The sequence below is a fragment of the Arachis hypogaea genome, chromosome 11, assembly GCF_003086295.3.
Source record: "Arachis hypogaea cultivar Tifrunner chromosome 11, arahy.Tifrunner.gnm2.J5K5, whole genome shotgun sequence".
Taxonomy (NCBI): Eukaryota; Viridiplantae; Streptophyta; class Magnoliopsida; order Fabales; family Fabaceae; genus Arachis; species Arachis hypogaea.
In genome coordinates, this window is record NC_092046.1 from 16,624,317 (window position 1) to 16,651,255 (window position 26,939).

The 26,939-nt window shown below is 27.7% G+C and overlaps 2 protein-coding genes and 1 pseudogene across 2 annotated transcripts; all 3 read right to left on the reverse strand.

Annotated features, from left to right (window-relative positions):
- Positions 1-303: 303 nt before the first annotated feature.
- Positions 304-2,161, reverse strand: LOC112720412 (aldehyde oxidase GLOX-like). The gene has a single exon (XM_025771357.2). It carries the CDS (start codon positions 2,122-2,124, stop codon positions 445-447), a length of 1,680 nt encoding a protein of 559 aa, XP_025627142.1. The 5' UTR covers positions 2,125-2,161; the 3' UTR covers positions 304-444.
- Positions 2,162-12,343: 10,182 nt separating this feature from the next.
- LOC112720413 (aldehyde oxidase GLOX-like) lies at positions 12,344-14,336 on the reverse strand. The gene has a single exon (XM_025771358.3). The coding sequence runs from the start codon at positions 14,162-14,164 to the stop codon at positions 12,485-12,487; it is 1,680 nt and encodes a 559-aa protein (XP_025627143.1). The 5' UTR covers positions 14,165-14,336; the 3' UTR covers positions 12,344-12,484.
- Positions 14,337-24,424: 10,088 nt separating this feature from the next.
- LOC112723806 (aldehyde oxidase GLOX1-like) lies at positions 24,425-26,629 on the reverse strand (annotated as a pseudogene).
- Positions 26,630-26,939: the final 310 nt, after the last annotated feature.

Sequence of the window (26,939 nt, forward strand, 5' to 3'; positions counted from 1 at the left end):
ATTTTACATTATTTTAGTTTTTACAAAGAATCTAAGTTCAGTTTTCCTTATAATATAGAAAAATGATTGTTGCGTTATTTTTTCTATGTGCCTTTTTTTTAAGTTTTATTTTATAAAATTTTATCCTTTCTTACCTTTTATACAACAGTCACTTTTTATACAAAAATAGTGTCTAAAATTAAAAATTTAAAAAAATAATGCATATATAATTTTTCATAAAAATATTCAAAAAATAAAAAATAAAAAACCATCAAACAATTTCGTTTCATGCGTCTATACCGAATAAGTAAATAAATAAACCACTTCATTCAAATTTATTACTTCACTTATGAATTTCTTCATTGGAAAATCATAATAATTTATTTTTCAATAAAATAAAATAATAATAAGGACAGCATATCACACTGAAATAGTAAGTGTGAATAGAAACAGTTGGAATTATAATCACAGTATCTGAACCCAAATACCATGGCTTGGGACTTCTTGGTGGACCACGAATAATAAATAGAAACCGGGTGGTGCAAGAACGGCTGAACCGGGCATGGTCACATCAACTTCGTAACTCAATTTCCCAACATCTCTAACGTCACTTGGATCCAACACCAACAACCTCTGGTTCATGGAGAATGAGTGAGTGTTAAAAGGTGGCGCAACCATTGTAACCGCCACCGAATTCCGAACCAATGCCGCTGTGACCCCAAACCGCAACGTTAGCTTCTGACCGTACTTAACCTTTGTTTGGGACTGAAGAGTAGGAGCTATGATTTTGGGACGAACATCTTCAAAGCGGGGATCCAAATAAGTAGGAGAATAAGCTTCCAATCTCAACTCCGTTGGGAAGGTCACATTGTTGAAACTGTAACCCGCGTGAGGGTTGCTTCCAGCCACCAAGACTCTACCATCGCGAAGCAAAATCGCGGTGGAGTGATAAACCCTAGGAATGTTTGATGGATTCTGTACCTCGAACCTCGAACCGGCCCGGCCATAAGTCTTGTAAAGAAACGGATTGAGAACCGGTTCGCGGCCGAACTCCCACCCGGCAGTTCCAAGAGCTATACCGTTGATGAGCAAAACGTTGCCGTTTGGGAGAATCACCATGTCGTTCATGGCCCTTCCACTCGGCATGGTTTCCATCTCCCACTTCGGGTTCGAGTCTGTTATCGTGATCCTTCCACAGGTGTTCAATGCTGGAATGAACTTTCCTGTTTTAGCTTGCTCGAAAGAACCTTTGGGGGCTCCGCCGCAGACCAAGACCTCAGCCTCCACATTCGGCTTACTCAAGTTCCTGAGAGGGAGCAACACGGCGGAGCCGGTGCTAGGATAGTTTCTCGGCTCTCCACCAGGAATGGTAGGGTAGGTTCTTTCGATAGTGGATTTCTGGTAATTGAATAGAATAGCGCGGTTGTTTGCAAAGATGAAAAGGTTACCGTCAACGTTGAGGAAGACGAAAGGGTACAAGTTGTTCTCAGCACCTGGATCATTTGTTTGTTGGAGGAAGGGTAAGGTGTATGTGTTACTATCCGTGGCATCTTTCTTGGGATAGAATTCATAGTTGAATTGACTTGTACCTCCGATTATTATCTGCCGTCCATCTGGCAAGATGTGATTGGTTGCGTACCATCGTCTAACTAATAGTCCGTTTTCATGTTCCCGCCAGTCGCAGTTAGGGCACGGGGTGAAGGTCCTGACGACACACTCGCCGTCATTGTAACCGCCGGTTTGGACCAATGTGCCGTCCGGCATCACCGCACCCGAGGAGCACCACGTGTCGGTTTCCACAAATAGGGCGCGGTAGCTGTTGGCAGCGACATCGTATTCGATTGAGTGTGCCGTGCAGTCGTTTTTAACGACCATCTCTCGCGGATTTCTACGGCATCTGGCGTTGGGTAATGAGAGATTGGATAATCCAAAGTTGGTGCGGTCGAAGATTACGACATGGTCGTTGTGGAGAAGCTGTATGTGCATAGCCACAATGCCAATGCTTTTCTGTAGGAGCTGCCACTCTCCGCCCCTGTCAGTCACTTCAACAGGCGGCAGTGACAAGAACGTGGCGGTTGCAGCTGTGAAGAGAATAACAATAAAGTAATGGAAAAAGAGAACTTGGAAATACATAGTATAAGTCATTGGACGTACAAATCGAAATACTTAGATGGGGAGAATGGTGAGAATGATAAAAAGTGTATTGTGGTAATTATAATAGAATTGAAAGATGTGTGATATAAATAGTAGAGAAGAGATGTGAAGTTTGAGGATTGAAGAGTGTAAACGTGTGAATACACACAAGTATGATTGTATGAATTGGAAATTGGAACGACAAGTTATTTATTTATTTTCTGGTGACTAGGGAATAGTTATTATTTTATAAAATAATATGACTATTATCTTCTATTAAAATAACTAAAATTATTTTAAATCTCAATAAATAATATACTGTTGTGATAAGAATAGTTACCCATTAATAATATGGGCGTCTAAGTTTTTAGGTTAATTACATTGTGCATTTCATTACTTATCTTTTTTTTTTGTTGACTCATTATTTATCTTGTTTACCTATAATTTATACTACAAATAAAATAAATAATATAGTTTTGTTACTTATTTTTACAATTGTATATTAATAAGTATCCCACATTAAAATTGTATATTAATTGTATATTAAAATCCGTAACACTTTAAAATTGTATATTAATAAGTATCCCACATTTGGAAAATGCGACTTTTATTAGTCCTAGGTCAAATTTTTCTCTCACATCCGTTAATAATATAAGATTTTTTTAATTTTAAAAAATATAATATTCACCATTGATGGAGATTAATTACCTAAACCAATTTCAAATATGATATTGACCACAATTAAAAAGATACAATGTCCACTAGTTATTATAGCATTAGCAATTTAGCATGGCATTCATAATAGTACCTCGTTAATAGTTTTGTGATTTTGAAAACTTAAAAAGTCATATTGACTCAGATATCAAAGACCAAAAATTTACATTACCTTTTCTAATTTAAGTAAAAAATTTGTCATTAAAATATTATTTATTTTTTAAACTAATCATTAAAAAATATAAATAAATAGTATGTTAAGTAACATCATAATATATATTTAATAATTTTAATTGGTTATTAATATGATAAATTTATAAAATTAAATTAAATTAATTTTAAACTAAAAAAATTTAATATTTCAAAATCTCTCATAATTTAAAATTAATTTAATTTATTTATATAAATTTATCATATTAACAGTTAATTAGAATTATTAAGTAGACTATAATCAGTGTAATATAATTTAATGTGCTAAATTAGTAAATATTGATGTTATTAGTAACGAAAATTATAGAAGTACTAACATAATTAATTTAAAATTTTTAAAAAATAAATTGAATTAAAAAAATCTTTTAAAAATTAATTTAAAAAATGAATAATCTTTAAAAAAAATTGACCATTTTTTATTTTGTAAGGACAATATAAGACCAATGAAACACAAAAGGTTACTACGCAAAATGTGTCGTATTGATTGAAACGAACAAAATATAAAATTGAAATTGTTTTTATAAGACCAAATAAATAAAAATATATTTTTAAAAAAATAATAATCTGGTAATAAAACAATTTTATTGATATGTATGCGTCTTTGAGGCTCTCTTGTTCCAATATATAATCACCATGCATGTAATAAGATTGAAATTATAATTTTAAGTTGTTATGTTGAATTTCATTTTAATTATAATAATTTAATTAATAAAAGAATAACTTGTATGCGTTGTTTTTCTTTTCTTAATATAGTGTTAATTGTATTAACTATAAAATAGTTATTTAATCTACTTTTTTCAATAAATCAGGCATATATACTCAATATGACCATAAATAATCTAGTAATACTCAATATGATTTTATAAGTTCTCCTTTTCCGGATTAGAATCCAATAACATCTAATTAAAAAAAAAGACGAATTAAAAGCATAAAATTAAAGATAAATAAATGAAACAACATAATAATAATAATAATAATAATAATAATAATAATAATAATAATAATAATAATAATACAAATTAACTACGCACCAAATAAGTTAGCTTTTTCATTTGTTTGCCTCAATATATCAGCATGATCGAGAAAATTGAAATGATTGTCAAGAATGTTACGATCATCGATCGTATTTACTATACGTGACTCCTTCTTAAAGGTTATTCTACACACATGTGTAGTCGGAAGATAAATTCCGCTTGATTCCTCAATCAGAAAATTTGAAAAGACATAAACTTTCCCCTCGATCAGATCATTCTCAAACATCTTTGCCAAATAATTCTTCACTGAACAATGGATTTTATCACACTGTAAAACAAATTAAAAACGAAGACTATTAGCACTTACAACTCTATTAAATCGCATTGTGGTTGATTCCTCCAAGAGTTTACTCACGAAATAAAGTTAAAATGTGAACAGTAAATATATATAAACTGGACCTAGCATCACTTGAAGAAATCATGTGGAATAATCAACCTACCTTATCATCCATGAGAACCATTTTTAGATAAGCTGTCTTACTCTTGTCAAATTTGGATGGAACTTTCCATAACCTTATAATCTTTGCCTTTATTTTCCAAATCTTTTCATTACATAATCTACTACAGGTAATACTGTTGATAGAATCATACTTGTAGTCATTTAGTATGAAAAATAATAAAGAGAAAAAGAAATACGAATAAGGTACGAATTTTGTAGATGAAAAATAATTGAAACAATTGACTATTACGATTTATATATATATATACTAATTACAAACGATATGAATTTTTAATGGAGATACTTGATATTAATAGAAAAAAATTATATAAATAGAAATTATTTAATTTCAATTTCATGTAACAAAATAGTGGTTTTTAAAAATTATGAAATCTTTTTTTGACACATGTATTATGCCATACGTATAAATTATACGGGTTATTATATAAATTCATATATATGAATAATAAAATAGTTTAATAGTATATATTTTTTACATTAATTATATGCCAATATTTAAAAAAAAGAGATAAAGAAAAGAGATATATAAATATATATAATATTATTGTTATATATGAAGCAGTTTTGTATTGTTTTAATTATAGAGACTTACTATAATTATATAAAATTTAATTTGAGGAAATAATTTCCATTGCCATAAATAATATACAAAAATTGTTAGTATATTATCTTCTTTATGGTTAATTGAATTTATCAATGATTTTTCCGTGTAAATCGTTATTACCCAGTTTTTAATAATTACTTAATATACAAAATTTGAAATTGAAAATTGTTATTACTAATTCAATTAACTGGTTAATTGAGTAATAATTGTCAAATTATTAAGATGCAAAATCATTGATTTACTCAATTGATTTTCATATATTATTTATATTTCAAGTAATAATTTGAAATTATATTATTTACCCAGTTAATAATACTGTTATTAAAAATTATTTTTTGCATTGATTTTTAAATCAATTATTAAATAATTATTTTTGTTAAGATAATTGTTTATAAATTATTTCAAATTATATTTTGTTAAGATATAATTATTTAGATTATTACTCATGACACGGGTATAATTTCATTTTATACCAATTAATCAATTATAATTATATGACACGGGTGTAATTTCAATTTTATCTACGGATTATTTTTCGTAATAATATACAACATATTATTTACCGTGATAATTTGATTTGATTGATTTCTAATTATTTACGTACATAAATGATTAAAATATATAACATAAATATTGTAATTATTATAATTCTATGATATAATTATAATTAACATATTTTATCATAATTAAATATTGATTTGATATAATTATAATGAAAATACTTTCTCAAAATAATATAATCTACTATTATTCATCCACTAATTATTTGGCAATAAACCTTAATATGATTTTTTACATTCTCGCTATGGAAAATAACTACTTAGATATACCAAATAATATGTAACATATTACTACCTGTATAAGTTAAGGCACAAAGACAGAATTTAATTAAGGTGATTGAAACTTTCACCAAACAGAATATGACCTCAATCGAATAAAAAAGGTACTCGATTTTGCATTAATTAGCTAGTCGAAGAAATAACATACTCATTCATTATTCATTATATTTTTTAAATAATATATAGAAAACATATATCCTGTGTATAAAAATGTGACTATTAGTAATTTTATTAATAAACCTTTTTTTAAACTATTACTAATTTCAATTTTAATAGAAAATCTGAGGAAATAATTTCGCTTGCCATAAATAATATACTAAAACTGTTAGTATATTATCTTCTATATGGTTAATTGAATTTATCAATGATTTTTCCGTGTAAATCGTTATTACCCAGTTTTTAATAACTACTTAATATACAAAACTTGAAATTGGAAATTGTTATTACTAATTCAATTAACTGGTTAATTGAGTAATAATTGTCAAATTAATTAAGGTACAAAATCATTGATTTACTCAATAGATTTTCATATATTATTTATATTTCAAGTAATAATTTGAAATTATATTATTTACCTAGTTAATAATACTATTATTAATAATTATTTTTTGCATTGATTTTTAAATTAATTATTAAATAATTATTTTTGTTAACATAATTTTTTATAAATTATTTTAAATTATAGTTTGTTAAGATATAATTATTTAGATTATTATTCATGGCACGAGTATAATTTCATTTTATACCAATTAATCAATTATAATTATATGACACGGGTGTAATTTCAATTTTATCCACCGATTATTGGCAAATAAATTTTATTCCAATTATAAATAAAATATGTTTCTATTGGCAAATAAATTATCTTTAGGTCAACGATTTAATATAGGTGTAGGTTTATTTTTTTGTCAAATATAATGAAAATACAAATAAAGAAATAAATAATAAAAATAAACTTAATAATATCTGACACTACTTCATTTTATTAAATTATTTAAAAATAGCACATCCACAAAAAATAATGGTAATATATAAATTGAGGCAATAATTTAAAATTCTATAATTATAATTTAATCAAATACTAATAGTAAAACCAAATTACCTAAACAATATTGAACCTATTCTAGTCCTTAGTCACCTATAGTATAGAATCATTCTTGTAACAACAACCAACTGAAATAACATCGTAAGTTTCAATATTTAGAATTCGTGCAAAATCATACCATCCTCTTGTTAGATAAGCTTCATTATCCGCTATCCATGCAATGCGGCAAGGTATAGAATTGCCACACCGAGAAACCAAACTAACTCTTATTCCCCTCAATGGCATTGCATGCATGCATGCAAAAGAAAGATGGTAATTTCTGAAAAAAATCAAAATATGTTAAAAAGTTATTCTAATAATGAACAGCTTAAACTAAGAAAATTTAAATATATTACCAATCGTTAAAAATGCATATCTGAATGTCACAAATTTAGCAAAACTGAACTGAAACTGAGGAAATTCAATTTCATTATGTGCTCCACTTCAAAGATTTTCGGGCAAACGTAAAAAGCATGGAGGAGATGGAACTTGAACTTGCCCTATAAAGTTCTATGGATGCAATTCCTCAATCAAAAATCGAGTTCCTCCTAGAAAATCTAACTTTAACCACATTCCATTGGGTTGGTCATAATAGGTGAGTAGATCCAACCATCATTCGGTAAAGTAGAGACTATTGCCTTTTCTTTGAATGCTTACATCCATGTAGTTGGAACCCGAATCAGTGAAGACAACTCGATGAGGTATTTCATGGATGTGATGCATTGTAAATGATTGTGGCAAAAGACAATCAAACTGGAACATTAGACGATAAGAATAACTTAGAGTAACAACAAATAAAAAATTATCAAAAGAATAATATAATAGAATGAGTATATGAAAAATATTATAAAAAATTATAAATTGTACCTTAAAAGGATCAACTTCAATAAAAAATGAAGAATACATTCTTATTCTATGAAGTAGTAAAAAAAAAACACTAAATATAAAATTATGAATTGATTCTCAAATTTAGATTCATGTACCACAGGAAAACACTATATATAGATTTTAGTAAAACAAAAATAAATATGTAAATTACCTATTATTAAGGTATTTTTTAATAATGCATTAAATTTTGATTTGATACAATTATAATGAAGATATGTTTCTAAATTAGTATAATTATATATTATTCATTAAATATTAATTACAATATAATTATATTAAAGATATTTTTTATAAAATAAATTAGAAAAATTATTTGATATACGTGAATCGGGTAACAAAGATTTTTTATTATTATTATTACTATTATTGATATTATTATTATCATTAAAATTATTTAAAGTATTTTTAATTGATAATTGATAAGTAGTTTAATAGTGTATTAAATATTGATTTGATATAATTATAATGAAGATATGTTGCTAAATTAATATAATTATATATTATTCATTTAGTATTAATTATAATATAATTACAATAAAATAATTTAGAATAGAAAAAATTTTTTATTCATTTTGGAGGGAAAACGGAGGCATGAAAGATCGACACGTCACCTTTAGTAGTTAGGGGAAAACGCAATTTTAGTATATTAAGTAGATAGATAATGGAGCCCAAGTCCGAAAGCGTGGGGCGGTTAATGGTAATGATCTAATTTTCGTTATGATCACCGAAAGTTAAGTGTCACAAATTTGTTTTTCTAAAAATTAACTAAATATTTATTATTAAAGATTTGTTTGGATGAGTTTTTAAGAAAAAATCTTTTTTTAAGTTATCTTTTTTTAAAAGATCTTATGAAAAAATAAAAATAATTTTATGTTTGGATATCTCGTACAAAAAGATATTTTTTATTTATCAATTATATTTGGGTATAACGATATAAAAGTACCTTTTTATTTATTATATGAAAAATATCTTTTTTTAAGTAAAAAAGATCTTTTAAAAAAATATGTAAATTACAACTTTTCAAAAAAGATTTTTTTTTATTTTTTAGTACTTTTACTTTTATTACTAAAAATTTGCCAAACACTCTAAAATATAAAAAAAATCTTTTTTCATTAAAATAATGACGCCCAAATAAGCACTAAGTCTGTAATTGTATTAGTGCGCAATCGAATTTTTGAAAAACTTTCTTTCTCTTTTTTAAAAAAAAAAATAGTTAAATAAGTACGATAAAATAACACAAACATCAGAGATAAAGATAACATACATCATACATACTATTTACATTATATATATATATATATATATATATATATATATATATATATAGGTTAAAAGTTAGCGTACAACCTTTCACATTTTGTTAGTTGTTACTATATAAATAGTCAAAACTAGCCTAGTCAACTATATACATCTTACTATCTCAGTCAGTCTAATCAAAAGTGAGATTAAATACAAAAGTTAGGCTAACACAAAAAAAAAAACTCTCAAATGTCACATCCTCAACTCTCAAGCATCAACCGTCGTCGTTAGAAGAAACATCAATCACATTCAAACACTTCTTAGGATCCTCGTCCTCATCATTAGAAATTTTAAAAAGACGATTTTAATTCGAAATGCAACGTTGAGGACTATTTTGAATTTAAATAAAAAGGGAGATTAAAGATAATTTTGATTTTGACTTCAAATTTTTAGAACCAAATCAATCAATATTTATCTCTAAATTAGTGATTCCTCAAGTTAGTAACACTTAAACTAGCATGTCTCCCCCAAATAACCTGTACTACATTGTCTAAGGTGCCAAGTGAGAAGGATTTTGTTTTCGGCAAACAACCTTTCAATAAGACTCTTTAGAACAAGCATCCATTTTTTTAGAAATATCCTTCTACAAACAAATTAACCCTTCATCCTCCTTCTCATTCTCCAAAATATGATGATGAGATTCCCCTACTCTGATTCCATGGTGTCACTAAGTTAAGACCAGGAGAGGCTAAAGAAAAATTGTTGATAACAGTAGGTGCTGAAAAAAGGGTTCGAAATTGTATAAGCTTAAATAGATATATCAATTGAGAGACATACATACGCATGTTAGTGGATTACTTGAAATCTTAAATAAATATATCATTTGTATAATTAATTTTCTTTTTTACATTTTATTGTGTAGAGAGTTTCAACTATGCAATTTACTTAGCCACTCTGAGGTATTTTGTTTTTCATATCGAACCTTATGTAAGTTCATCTTTTTTGGATTTAGAGTATATATTTATAGTGCTATCTTTTTTCATACACGAATAATTATTATTTTTCTTCTTTATTCTTGAAATTTGATGTGTGAACTTTTAACAAAAAATTATTGACAAATTATTATGAAAAATTGTAAAATTTTAAATTTTATTAGTTTAAAATTATTGAATTTAAACATTTAAAACAATTTTTTGAATTTTTAAACATTTAAGATTATCGTCAGATTTAATGGAGAATATATCCAACGGTAACAAGAACCAAAAATTCGCCAATTAAAAATTAATATCCGCCAATTACCAGCGAAGTTTATACTGTTGGATTTATTTCGACGGTAATTTCGACAATAAATATATTATCGACGGATTTTTTTTGTAAATCCGCTGGTAAATTCGACAAATTTTCTGTAGTGTCAATTTAGTCTTTAAACTTACACATGAGTATCAATTTAGTCCCAAAACTTTACAAACATGATCCACATTAGTTCCTAAGATAATTTTTGGCAGACAAACGATAATAGAAGCTGAAACCTATAAAATTATGTCATTTTGAATTTTGACGTTCAAATAGATCAAAGACGACGTCGTATTACTTGTTTTAGAATGAAAAGTTTTAATAAACATCACTTATGATATTATTTTAAACTATTTGAGTGTCAAAACTAAAATGACTTCACTTTATAGAATTTAACATGGCATCTAGCGGTTCATATTAACGTTTTATTAATGTCTATACGTCAAAAATTATTTCAAAAACTAACATAAATTACGTTTTTAAAATTTAAAAAATAAAGACCATTAAAATCTTAAAAATTAAATTGTGGGTGGCATGCAAATTTCAAGACCAAATTAAATATATATTATCTCATGATCAAAACTTTATAATCATCGTAACTAATATAATTATAATCACCGTAGAATTAACCATATGTTAATCATCTTGATTCTTAAATTAGTTATGGTTGGTGGCCTGGTAGTCTGGTACTTGTAAAAAAAAATGGCAATCATGCATATTGCACCTTTCTATGTAAAATATTAAATGGCCATAATGAATAAAGGCCGTTGCCTTTTTTGTTATTTTTTATTTTCGTTTTTCACGCAAATTTTATCTTTAATTTTGAAGAAAATTTTCATAAGTCCATCTTTAAAAAAAAAAATTTCTTGCATTCAGTAAAATTATTAGCAATATTACGTAATTAATAAAATTTATTATTTTTAATTAATATTTTAAATTTTAAATCATAATACTATAAAAATAAAGTATATGTTGACTAAATATTGACTAATATTAATTACTAACATTTCTCTAAAATTCTTTTAAAATGAAAAAATTATGTACTAATTTTTTTCTTCGCCTTAAACAATCCTATTTCAGGCGGTTTAAAACAGATCTAGAGGTAAATATTCCAGTTTAGTTCAATATTGTAGAATTCGCATAATAAATTTGAGTTATTCGATCAATCAAAAGATATATCCCTGAAAAAGTTGTCTTCCTCCTCCTCTTCCATGCATGCATCCAGAAAATCCCTCTTATTAGGTATACAAAGAGACCGACATAATTAGATGATGGGCTTAATTCCAATATACCAATATATAATAATTAATAGAATTTTTATCTCACCTTATAACCTTAATCAATAATAATCAAAAGTCAGAAACTAGAAGAAAATAATAATAATTTAACTTTGGTAAATATTCTCTCTTTAGTTTTTTCTTAAACTTTGTACGTCATCACCTCAATTTCTAAGCTTGTACGAACTTGTTCAGAACTTGTTACACGACTGAGATAAAAACAAAAGAGAAAGAAAAATATAAGTTCTCTTCTTTATGTCATCTATGTTGAATACAAAATAATATATTATTTTACATTATTTTAGTTTTTACAAAGAATCTAAGTTAAGTTTTCTTATAATATAGAAAAATGATTGTTGCATTATTTTTTGTATGTGCCTTTTTTTTTTTTTTATTTTATAAAATTTTATCCTTTCTTACCTTTTATACAACAGTCACTTTTTATACAAAAATAGTGTCTAAAATTAAAAATTTAAAAAAATAATGCATATATAATTTTTCATAAAAATATTCAAAAAATAAAAAATAAAAAACCATCAAACAATTTCGTTTCATGCGTCTATACCGAATAAGTAAATAAATAAACCACTTCATTCAAATTTATTACTTCACTTATGAATTTCTTCATTGGAAAATCATAATAATTTATTTTTCAATAAAATAAAATAATAATAAGGACAGCATATCACACTGAAATAGTAAGTGTGAATAGAAACAGTTGGAATTATAATCACAGTATCTGAACCCAAATACCATGGCTTGGGACTTCTTGGTGGACCACGAATAATAAATAGAAACCGGGTGGTGCAAGAACGGCTGAACCGGGCATGGTCACATCAACTTCGTAACTCAATTTCCCAACATCTCTAACGTCACTTGGATCCAACACCAACAACCTCTGGTTCATGGAGAATGAGTGAGTGTTAAAAGGTGGCGCAACCATTGTAACCGCCACCGAATTCCGAACCAATGCCGCTGTGACCCCAAACCGCAACGTTAGCTTCTGACCGTACTTAACCTTTGTTTGGGACTGAAGAGTAGGAGCTATGATTTTGGGACGAACATCTTCAAAGCGGGGATCCAAATAAGTAGGAGAATAAGCTTCCAATCTCAACTCCGTTGGGAAGGTCACATTGTTGAAACTGTAACCCGCGTGAGGGTTGCTTCCAGCCACCAAGACTCTACCATCGCGAAGCAAAATCGCGGTGGAGTGATAAACCCTAGGAATGTTTGATGGATTCTGTACCTCGAACCTCGAACCGGCCCGGCCATAAGTCTTGTAAAGAAACGGATTGAGAACCGGTTCGCGGCCGAACTCCCACCCGGCAGTTCCAAGAGCTATACCGTTGATGAGCAAAACGTTGCCGTTTGGGAGAATCACCATGTCGTTCATGGCCCTTCCACTCGGCATGGTTTCCATCTCCCACTTCGGGTTCGAGTCTGTTATCGTGATCCTTCCACAGGTGTTCAATGCTGGAATGAACTTTCCTGTTTTAGCTTGCTCGAAAGAACCTTTGGGGGCTCCGCCGCAGACCAAGACCTCAGCCTCCACATTCGGCTTACTCAAGTTCCTGAGAGGGAGCAACACGGCGGAGCCGGTGCTAGGATAGTTTCTCGGCTCTCCACCAGGAATGGTAGGGTAGGTTCTTTCGATAGTGGATTTCTGGTAATTGAATAGAATAGCGCGGTTGTTTGCAAAGATGAAAAGGTTACCGTCAACGTTGAGGAAGACGAAAGGGTACAAGTTGTTCTCAGCACCTGGATCATTTGTTTGTTGGAGGAAGGGTAAGGTGTATGTGTTACTATCCGTGGCATCTTTCTTGGGATAGAATTCATAGTTGAATTGACTTGTACCTCCGATTATTATCTGCCGTCCATCTGGCAAGATGTGATTGGTTGCGTACCATCGTCTAACTAATAGTCCGTTTTCATGTTCCCGCCAGTCGCAGTTAGGGCACGGGGTGAAGGTCCTGACGACACACTCGCCGTCATTGTAACCGCCGGTTTGGACCAATGTGCCGTCCGGCATCACCGCACCCGAGGAGCACCACGTGTCGGTTTCCACAAATAGGGCGCGGTAGCTGTTGGCAGCGACATCGTATTCGATTGAGTGTGCCGTGCAGTCGTTTTTAACGACCATCTCTCGCGGATTTCTACGGCATCTGGCGTTGGGTAATGAGAGATTGGATAATCCAAAGTTGGTGCGGTCGAAGATTACGACATGGTCGTTGTGGAGAAGCTGTATGTGCATAGCCACAATGCCAATGCTTTTCTGTAGGAGCTGCCACTCTCCGCCCCTGTCAGTCACTTCAACAGGCGGCAGTGACAAGAACGTGGCGGTTGCAGCTGTGAAGAGAATAACAATAAAGTAATGGAAAAAGAGAACTTGGAAATACATAGTATAAGTCATTGGACGTACAAATCGAAATACTTAGATGGGGAGAATGGTGAGAATGATAAAAAGTGTATTGTGGTAATTACAATAGAATTGAAAGATGTGTGATATAAATAGTAGAGAAGAGATGTGAAGTTTGAGGATTGAAGAGTGTAAACGTGTGAATACACACAAGTATGATTGTATGAATTGGAAATTGGAACGACAAGTTATTTATTTATTTTCTGGTGACTAGGGAATAGTTATTATTTTATAAAATAATATGACTATTATCTTCTATTAAAATAACTAAAATTATTTTAAATCTCAATAAATAATATACTGTTGTGATAAGAATAGTTACCCATTAATAATATGGGCGTCTAAGTTTTTAGGTTAATTACATTGTGCATTTCATTACTTATCTTTTTTTTTTTGTTGACTCATTATTTATCTTGTTTACCTATAATTTATACTACAAATAAAATAAATAATATAGTTTTGTTACTTATTTTTACAATTGTATATTAATAAGTATCCCACATTAAAATTGTATATTAATTGTATATTAAAATCCGTAACACTTTAAAATTGTATATTAATAAGTATCCCACATTTGGAAAATGCGACTTTTATTAGTCCTAGGTCAAATTTTTCTCTCACATCCGTTAATAATATAAGATTTTTTTAATTTTAAAAAATATAATATTCACCATTGATGGAGATTAATTACCTAAACCAATTTCAAATATGATATTGACCACAATTAAAAAGATACAATGTCCACTAGTTATTATAGCATTAGCAATTTAGCATGGCATTCATAATAGTACCTCGTTAATAGTTTTGTGATTTTGAAAACTTAAAAAGTCATATTGACTCAGATATCAAAGACCAAAAATTTACATTACCTTTTCTAATTTAAGTAAAAAATTTGTCATTAAAATATTATTTATTTTTTAAACTAATCATTAAAAAATATAAATAAATAGTATGTTAAGTAACATCATAATATATATTTAATAATTTTAATTGGTTATTAATATGATAAATTTATAAAATTAAATTAAATTAATTTTAAACTAAAAAAATTTAATATTTCAAAATCTCTCATAATTTAAAATTAATTTAATTTATTTATATAAATTTATCATATTAACAGTTAATTAGAATTATTAAGTAGACTATAATCAGTGTAATATAATTTAATGTGCTAAATTAGTAAATATTGATGTTATTAGTAACGAAAATTATAGAAGTACTAACATAATTAATTTAAAATTTTTAAAAAATAAATTGAATTAAAAAAATCTTTTAAAAATTAATTTAAAAAATGAATAATCTTTAAAAAAAATTGACCATTTTTTATTTTGTAAGGACAATATAAGACCAATGAAACACAAAAGGTTACTACGCAAAATGTGTCGTATTGATTGAAACGAACAAAATATAAAATTGAAATTGTTTTTATAAGACCAAATAAATAAAAATATATTTTTAAAAAAATAATAATCTGGTAATAAAACAATTTTATTGATATGTATGCGTCTTTGAGGCTCTCTTGTTCCAATATATAATCACCATGCATGTAATAAGATTGAAATTATAATTTTAAGTTGTTATGTTGAATTTCATTTTAATTATAATAATTTAATTAATAAAAGAATAACTTGTATGCGTTGTTTTTCTTTTCTTAATATAGTGTTAATTGTATTAACTATAAAATAGTTATTTAATCTACTTTTTTCAATAAATCAGGCATATATACTCAATATGACCATAAATAATCTAGTAATACTCAATATGATTTTATAAGTTCTCCTTTTCCGGATTAGAATCCAATAACATCTAATTAAAAAAAAAAGACGAATTAAAAGCATAAAATTAAAGATAAATAAATGAAACAACATAATAATAATAATAATAATAATAATAATAATAATAATAATAATAATAATAATAATAATAATAATAATAATACAAATTAACTACGCACCAAATAAGTTAGCTTTTTCATTTGTTTGCCTCAATATATCAGCATGATCGAGAAAATTGAAATGATTGTCAAGAATGTTACGATCATCGATCGTATTTACTATACGTGACTCCTTCTTAAAGGTTATTCTACACACATGTGTAGTCGGAAGATAAATTCCGCTTGATTCCTCAATCAGAAAATTTGAAAAGACATAAACTTTCCCCTCGATCAGATCATTCTCAAACATCTTTGCCAAATAATTCTTCACTGAACAATGGATTTTATCACACTGTAAAACAAATTAAAAACGAAGACTATTAGCACTTACAACTCTATTAAATCGCATTGTGGTTGATTCCTCCAAGAGTTTACTCACGAAATAAAGTTAAAATGTGAACAGTAAATATATATAAACTGGACCTAGCATCACTTGAAGAAATCATGTGGAATAATCAACCTACCTTATCATCCATGAGAACCATTTTTAGATAAGCTGTCTTACTCTTGTCAAATTTGGATGGAACTTTCCATAACCTTATAATCTTTGCCTTTATTTTCCAAATCTTTTCATTACATAATCTACTACAGGTAATACTGTTGATAGAATCATACTTGTAGTCATTTAGTATGAAAAATAATAAAGAGAAAAAGAAATACGAATAAGGTACGAATTTTGTAGATGAAAAATAATTGAAACAATTGACTATTACGATTTATATATATATATACTAATTACAAACGATATGAATTTTTAATGGAGATACTTGATATTAATAGAAAAAAATTATATAAATAGAAATTATTTAATTTCAATTTCATGTAACAAAATAGTGGTTTTTAAAAATTATGAAATCTTTTTTTGACACATGTATTATGCCATACGTATAAATTATACGGGTTATTATATAAATTCATATATATGAATAATAAAATAGTTTAATAGTATATATTTTTTACATTAATTATATGCCAATATTTAAAAAAAAGAGATAAAGAAAAGAGATATATAAATATATATAATATTATTGTTATATATGAAGCAGTTTTGTATTGTTTTAATTATAGAGACTTACTATAATTATATAAAATTTAATTTGAGGAAATAATTTCCATTGCCATAAATAATATACAAAAATTGTTAGTATATTATCTTCTTTATGGTTAATTGAATTTATCAATGATTTTTCCGTGTAAATCGTTATTACCCAGTTTTTAATAATTACTTAATATACAAAATTTGAAATTGAAAATTGTTATTACTAATTCAATTAACTGGTTAATTGAGTAATAATTGTCAAATTATTAAGATGCAAAATCATTGATTTACTCAATTGATTTTCATATATTATTTATATTTCAAGTAATAATTTGAAATTATATTATTTACCCAGTTAATAATACTGTTATTAAAAATTATTTTTTGCATTGATTTTTAAATCAATTATTAAATAATTATTTTTGTTAAGATAATTGTTTATAAATTATTTCAAATTATATTTTGTTAAGATATAATTATTTAGATTATTACTCATGACACGGGTATAATTTCATTTTATACCAATTAATCAATTATAATTATATGACACGGGTGTAATTTCAATTTTATCTACGGATTATTTTTCGTAATAATATACAACATATTATTTACCGTGATAATTTGATTTGATTGATTTCTAATTATTTACGTACATAAATGATTAAAATATATAACATAAATATTGTAATTATTATAATTCTATGATATAATTATAATTAACATATTTTATCATAATTAAATATTGATTTGATATAATTATAATGAAAATACTTTCTCAAAATAATATAATCTACTATTATTCATCCACTAATTATTTGGCAATAAACCTTAATATGATTTTTTACATTCTCGCTATGGAAAATAACTACTTAGATATACCAAATAATATGTAACATATTACTACCTGTATAAGTTAAGGCACAAAGACAGAATTTAATTAAGGTGATTGAAACTTTCACCAAACAGAATATGACCTCAATCGAATAAAAAAGGTACTCGATTTTGCATTAATTAGCTAGTCGAAGAAATAACATACTCATTCATTATTCATTATATTTTTTAAATAATATATAGAAAACATATATCCTGTGTATAAAAATGTGACTATTAGTAATTTTATTAATAAACCTTTTTTTAAACTATTACTAATTTCAATTTTAATAGAAAATCTGAGGAAATAATTTCGCTTGCCATAAATAATATACTAAAACTGTTAGTATATTATCTTCTATATGGTTAATTGAATTTATCAATGATTTTTCCGTGTAAATCGTTATTACCCAGTTTTTAATAACTACTTAATATACAAAACTTGAAATTGGAAATTGTTATTACTAATTCAATTAACTGGTTAATTGAGTAATAATTGTCAAATTAATTAAGGTACAAAATCATTGATTTACTCAATAGATTTTCATATATTATTTATATTTCAAGTAATAATTTGAAATTATATTATTTACCTAGTTAATAATACTATTATTAATAATTATTTTTTGCATTGATTTTTAAATTAATTATTAAATAATTATTTTTGTTAACATAATTTTTTATAAATTATTTTAAATTATAGTTTGTTAAGATATAATTATTTAGATTATTATTCATGGCACGAGTATAATTTCATTTTATACCAATTAATCAATTATAATTATATGACACGGGTGTAATTTCAATTTTATCCACCGATTATTGGCAAATAAATTTTATTCCAATTATAAATAAAATATGTTTCTATTGGCAAATAAATTATCTTTAGGTCAACGATTTAATATAGGTGTAGGTTTATTTTTTTGTCAAATATAATGAAAATACAAATAAAGAAATAAATAATAAAAATAAACTTAATAATATCTGACACTACTTCATTTTATTAAATTATTTAAAAATAGCACATCCACAAAAAATAATGGTAATATATAAATTGAGGCAATAATTTAAAATTCTATAATTATAATTTAATCAAATACTAATAGTAAAACCAAATTACCTAAACAATATTGAACCTATTCTAGTCCTTAGTCACCTATAGTATAGAATCATTCTTGTAACAACAACCAACTGAAATAACATCGTAAGTTTCAATATTTAGAATTCGTGCAAAATCATACCATCCTCTTGTTAGATAAGCTTCATTATCCGCTATCCATGCAATGCGGCAAGGTATAGAATTGCCACACCGAGAAACCAAACTAACTCTTATTCCCCTCAATGGCATTGCATGCATGCATGCAAAAGAAAGATGGTAATTTCTGAAAAAAATCAAAATATGTTAAAAAGTTATTCTAATAATGAACAGCTTAAACTAAGAAAATTTAAATATATTACCAATCGTTAAAAATGCATATCTGAATGTCACAAATTTAGCAAAACTGAACTGAAACTGAGGAAATTCAATTTCATTATGTGCTCCACTTCGAAGATTTTCGGGCAAACGTAAAAAGCATGGAGGAGATGGAACTTGAACTTGCCCTATAAAGTTCTATGGATGCAATTCCTCAATCAAAAATCGAGTTCCTCCTAGAAAATCTAACTTTAACCACATTCCATTGGGTTGGTCATAATAGGTGAGTAGATCCAACCATCATTCGGTAAAGTAGAGACTATTGCCTTTTCTTTGAATGCTTACATCCATGTAGTTGGAACCCGAATCAGTGAAGACAACTCGATGAGGTATTTCATGGATGTGATGCATTGTAAATGATTGTGGCAAAAGACAATCAAACTGGAACATTAGACGATAAGAATAACTTAGAGTAACAACAAATAAAAAATTATCAAAAGAATAATATAATAGAATGAGTATATGAAAAATATTATAAAAAATTATAAATTGTACCTTAAAAGGATCAACTTCAATAAAAAATGAAGAATACATTCTTATTCTATGAAGTAGTAAAAAAAAAACACTAAATATAAAATTATGAATTGATTCTCAAATTTAGATTCATGTACCACAGGAAAACACTATATATAGATTTTAGTAAAACAAAAATAAATATGTAAATTACCTATTATTAAGGTATTTTTTAATAATGCATTAAATTTTGATTTGATACAATTATAATGAAGATATGTTTCTAAATTAGTATAATTATATATTATTCATTAAATATTAATTACAATATAATTATATTAAAGATATTTTTTATAAAATAAATTAGAAAAATTATTTGATATACGTGAATCGGGTAACAAAGATTTTTTATTATTATTATTACTATTATTGATATTATTATTATCATTAAAATTATTTAAAGTATTTTTAATTGATAATTGATAAGTAGTTTAATAGTGTATTAAATATTGATTTGATATAATTATAATGAAGATATGTTGCTAAATTAATATAATTATATATTATTCATTTAGTATTAATTATAATATAATTACAATAAAATAATTTAGAATAGAAAAAATTTTTTATTCATTTTGGAGGGAAAACGGAGGCATGAAAGATCGACACGTCACCTTTAGTAGTTAGGGGAAAACGCAATTTTAGTATATTAAGTAGATAGATAATGGAGCCCAAGTCCGAAAGCGTGGGGCGGTTAATGGTAATGATCTAATTTTCGTTATGATCACCGAAAGTTAAGTGTCACAAATTTGTTTTTCTAAAAATTAACTAAATATTTATTATTAAAGATTTGTTTGGATGAGTTTTTAAGAAAAAATCTTTTTTAAGTTATCTTTTTTTAAAAGATCTTATGAAAAAATAAAAATAATTTTATGTTTGGATATCTCGTACAAAAAGATATTTTTTATTTATCAATTATATTTGGGTATAACGATATAAAAGTACCTTTTTATTTATTATATGAAAAATATCTTTTTTTAAGTAAAAAAGATCTTTTAAAAAAATATGTAAATTACAACTTTTCAAAAAAGATTTTTTTTTATTTTTTAGTACTTTTACTTTTATTACTAAAAATTTGCCAAACACTCTAAAATATAAAAAAAATCTTTTTTCATTAAAATAATGACGCCCAAATAAGCACTAAGTCTGTAATTGTATTAGTGCGCAATCGAATTTTTGAAAAACTTTCTTTCTCTTTTTTAAAAAAAAAATAGTTAAATAAGTACGATAAAATAACACAAACATCAGAGATAAAGATAACATACATCATACATACTATTTACATTATATATATATATATATATATATATAATATATATATATATAATATATATATATATATATATATATATATATAGGTTAAAAGTTAGCGTACAACCTTTCACATTTTGTTAGTTGTTACTATATAAATAGTCAAAACTAGCCTAGTCAACTATATACATCTTACTATCTCAGTCAGTCTAATCAAAAGTGAGATTAAATACAAAAGTTAGGCTAACACAAAAAAAAAACTCTCAAATGTCACATCCTCAACTCTCAAGCATCAACCGTCGTCGTTAGAAGAAACATCAATCACATTCAAACACTTCTTAGGATCCTCGTCCTCATCATTAGAAATTTTAAAAAGACGATTTTAATTCGAAATGCAACGTTGAGGACTATTTTGAATTTAAATAAAAAGGGAGATTAAAGATAATTTTGATTTTGACTTCAAATTTTTAGAACCAAATCAATCAATATTTATCTCTAAATTAGTGATTCCTCAAGTTAGTAACACTTAAACTAGCATGTCTCCCCCAAATAACCTGTACTACATTGTCTAAGGTGCCAAGTGAGAAGGATTTTGTTTTCGGCAAACAACCTTTCAATAAGACTCTTTAGAACAAGCATCCATTTTTTTAGAAATATCCTTCTACAAACAAATTAACCCTTCATCCTCCTTCTCATTCTCCAAAATATGATGATGAGATTCCCCTACTCTGATTCCATGGTGTCACTAAGTTAAGACCAGGAGAGGCTAAAGAAAAATTGTTGATAACAGTAGGTGCTGAAAAAAGGGTTCGAAATTGTATAAGCTTAAATAGATATATCAATTGAGAGACATACATACGCATGTTAGTGGATTACTTGAAATCTTAAATAAATATATCATTTGTATAATTAATTTTCCTTTTTTACATTTTATTGTGTAGAGAGTTTCAACTATGCAATTTACTTAGCCACTCTGAGGTATTTTGTTTTTCATATCGAACCTTATGTAAGTTCATCTTTTTTGGATTTAGAGTATATATTTATAGTGCTATCTTTTTTCATACACGAATAATTATTATTTTTCTTCTTTATTCTTGAAATTTGATGTGTGAACTTTTAACAAAAAATTATTGACAAATTATTATGAAAAATTGTAAAATTTTAAATTTTATTAGTTTAAAATTATTGAATTTAAACATTTAAAACAATTTTTTGAATTTTTAAACATTTAAGATTATCGTCAGATTTAATGGAGAATATATCCAACGGTAACAAGAACCAAAAATTCGCCAATTAAAAATTAATATCCGCCAATTACCAGCGAAGTTTATACTGTTGGATTTATTTCGACGGTAATTTCGACAATAAATATATTATCGACGGATTTTTTTTGTAAATCCGCTGGTAAATTCGACAAATTTTCTGTAGTGTCAATTTAGTCTTTAAACTTACACATGAGTATCAATTTAGTCCCAAAACTTTACAAACATGATCCACATTAGTTCCTAAGATAATTTTTGGCAGACAAACGATAATAGAAGCTGAAACCTATAAAATTATGTCATTTTGAATTTTGACGTTCAAATAGATCAAAGACGACGTCGTATTACTTGTTTTAGAATGAAAAGTTTTAATAAACATCACTTATGATATTATTTTAAACTATTTGAGTGTCAAAACTAAAATGACTTCACTTTATAGAATTTAACATGGCATCTAGCGGTTCATATTAACGTTTTATTAATGTCTATACGTCAAAAATTATTTCAAAAACTAACATAAATTACGTTTTTAAAATTTAAAAAATAAAGACCATTAAAATCTTAAAAATTAAATTGTGGGTGGCATGCAAATTTCAAGACCAAATTAAATATATATTATCTCATGATCAAAACTTTATAATCATCGTAACTAATATAATTATAATCACCGTAGAATTAACCATATGTTAATCATCTTGATTCTTAAATTAGTTATGGTTGGTGGCCTGGTAGTCTGGTACTTGTAAAAAAAAATGGCAATCATGCATATTGCACCTTTCTATGTAAAATATTAAATGGCCATAATGAATAAAGGCCGTTGCCTTTTTTGTTATTTTTTATTTTCGTTTTTCACGCAAATTTTATCTTTAATTTTGAAGAAAATTTTCATAAGTCCATCTTTAAAAAAAAAATTTCTTGCATTCAGTAAAATTATTAGCAATATTACGTAATTAATAAAATTTATTATTTTTAATTAATATTTTAAATTTTAAATCATAATACTATAAAAATAAAGTATATGTTGACTAAATATTGACTAATATTAATTACTAACATTTCTCTAAAATTCTTTTAAAATGAAAAAATTATGTACTAATTTTTTCTTCGCCTTAAACAATCCTATTTCAGGCGGTTTAAAACAGATCTAGAGGTAAATATTCCAGTTTAGTTCAATATTGTAGAATTCGCATAATAAATTTGAGTTATTCGATCAATCAAAAGATATATCCCTGAAAAAGTTGTCTTCCTCCTCCTCTTCCATGCATGCATCCAGAAAATCCCTCTTATTAGGTATACAAAGAGACCGACATAATTAGATGATGGGCTTAATTCCAATATACCAATATATAATAATTAATAGAATTTTTATCTCACCTTATAACCTTAATCAATAATAATCAAAAGTCAGAAACTAGAAGAAAATAATAATAATTTAACTTTGGTAAATATTCTCTCTTTAGTTTTTTCTTAAACTTTGTACGTCATCACCTCAATTTCTAAGCTTGTACGAACTTGTTCAGAACTTGTTACACGACTGAGATAAAAACAAAAGAGAAAGAAAAATATAAGTTCTCTTCTTTATGTCATCTATGTTGAATACAAAATAATATATTATTTTACATTATTTTAGTTTTTACAAAGAATCTAAGTTAAGTTTTCTTATAATATAGAAAAATGATTGTTGCATTATTTTTTGTATGTGCCTTTTTTTTTTTTTATTTTATAAAATTTTATCCTTTCTTACCTTTTATACAACAGTCACTTTTTATACAAAAATAGTGTCTAAAATTAAAAATTTAAAAAAATAATGCATATATAATTTTCATAAAAATATTCAAAAAATAAAAAATAAAAAACCATCAAACAATTTCGTTTCATGCGTCTATACCGAATAAGTAAATAAATAAACCACTTCATTCAAATTTATTACTTCACTTATGAATTTCTTCATTGGAAAATCATAATAATTTATTTTTCAATAAAATAAAATAATAATAAGGACAGCATATCACACTGAAATAGTAAGTGTGAATAGAAACAGTTGGAATTATAATCACAGTATCTGAACCCAAATACCATGGCTTGGGACTTCTTGGTGGACCACGAATAATAAATAGAAACCGGGTGGTGCAAGAACGGCTGAACCGGGCATGGTCACATCAACTTCGTAACTCAATTTCCCAACATCTCTAACGTCACTTGGATCCAACACCAACAACCTCTGGTTCATGGAGAATGAGTGAGTGTTAAAAGGTGGCGCAACCATTGTAACCGCCACCGAATTCCGAACCAATGCCGCTGTGACCCCAAACCGCAACGTTAGCTTCTGACCGTACTTAACCTTTGTTTGGGACTGAAGAGTAGGAGCTATGATTTTGGGACGAACATCTTCAAAGCGGGATCCAAATAAGTAGGAGAATAAGCTTCCAATCTCAACTCCGTTGGGAAGGTCACATTGTTGAAACTGTAACCCGCGTGAGGGTTGCTTCCAGCCACCAAGACTCTACCATCGCGAAGCAAAATCGCGGTGGAGTGATAAACCCTAGGAATGTTTGATGGATTCTGTACCTCGAACCTCGAACCGGCCCGGCCATAAGTCTTGTAAAGAAACGGATTGAGAACCGGTTCGCGGCCGAACTCCCACCCGGCAGTTCCAAGAGCTATACCGTTGATGAGCAAAACGTTGCCGTTTGGGAGAATCACCATGTCGTTCATGGCCCTTCCACTCGGCATGGTTTCCATCTCCCACTTCGGGTTCGAGTCTGTTATCGTGATCCTTCCACAGGTGTTCAATGCTGGAATGAACTTTCCTGTTTTAGCTTGCTCGAAAGAACCTTTGGGGCTCCGCCGCAGACCAAGACCTCAGCCTCCACATTCGGCTTACTCAAGTTCCTGAGAGGGAGCAACACGGCGGAGCCGGTGCTAGGATAGTTTCTCGGCTCTCCACCAGGAATGGTAGGGTAGGTTCTTTCGATAGTGGATTTCTGGTAATTGAATAGAATAGCGCGGTTGTTTGCAAAGATGAAAAGGTTACCGTCAACGTTGAGGAAGACGAAAGGGTACAAGTTGTTCTCAGCACCTGGATCATTTGTTTGTTGGAGGAAGGGTAAGGTGTATGTGTTACTATCCGTGGCATCTTTCTTGGGATAGAATTCATAGTTGAATTGACTTGTACCTCCGATTATTATCTGCCGTCCATCTGGCAAGATGTGATTGGTTGCGTACCATCGTCTAACTAATAGTCCGTTTTCATGTTCCCGCCAGTCGCAGTTAGGGCACGGGTGAAGTCCTGACGACACACTCGCCGTCATTGTAACCGCCGGTTTGGACCAATGTGCCGTCCGCATCACCGCACCGAGGAGCACCACGTGTCGGTTTCCACAAATAGGCGCGGTAGCTGTGCAGCGACATCGTATTCGATTGAGTGTGCCGTGCAGTCGTTTTAACGACCATCTCTCGCGATTTCTACGCATCTGGCGTTGGGTAATGAGATTGGATATCCAAAGTTGGTGCGGTCGAAGATTACGACATGTCGTTGTGGAGAAGCTGTATGTGCATAGCCACAATGCCAATGCTTTCTGTAGGAGCTGCCACTCTCCGCCCTGTCAGTCACTTCAACAGGCGCAGTGACAAGAACGTGGCGGTTGCAGCTGTGAAGAGAATAACAATAAAGTAATGGAAAAAGAGAACTTGGAAATACATAGTATAAGTCATTGGACGTACAAATCGAAATACTTAGATGGGGAGAATGGTGAGAATGATAAAAAGTGTATTGTGGTAATTACAATAGAATTGAAAGATGTGTGATATAAATAGTAGAGAAGAGATGTGAAGTTTGAGGATTGAAGAGTGTAAACGTGTGAATACACACAAGTATGATTGTATGAATTGGAAATTGGAACGACAAGTTATTTATTTATTTTCTGGTGACTAGGAATAGTTATTATTTTATAAATATATGACTATTATCTTCTATTAAATAACTAAAATTATTTAAATCTCATAAATAATATACTGTTGTGATAAGAATAGTTACCATTAATAATATGGGCGTCTAAGTTTTTAGGTTAATTACATTGTGCATTTCATTACTTATCTTTTTTTTTTGTTGACTCATTATTATCTTGTTTACCTATAATTTATACTACAAATAAAATAAATAATATAGTTTTGTTACTTATTTTTACAATTGTATATTAATAAGTATCCCACATTAAAATTGTATATTAATTGTATATTAAAATCCGTAACACTTTAAAATTGTATATTAATAAGTATCCCACATTTGGAAAATGCGACTTTTATTAGTCCTAGGTCAAATTTTTCTCTCACATCCGTTAATAATATAAGATTTTTTATTTTAAAAAATAATATTCACCATTGATGGAGATTAATTACCTAAACCAATTTCAAATATGATATGACAC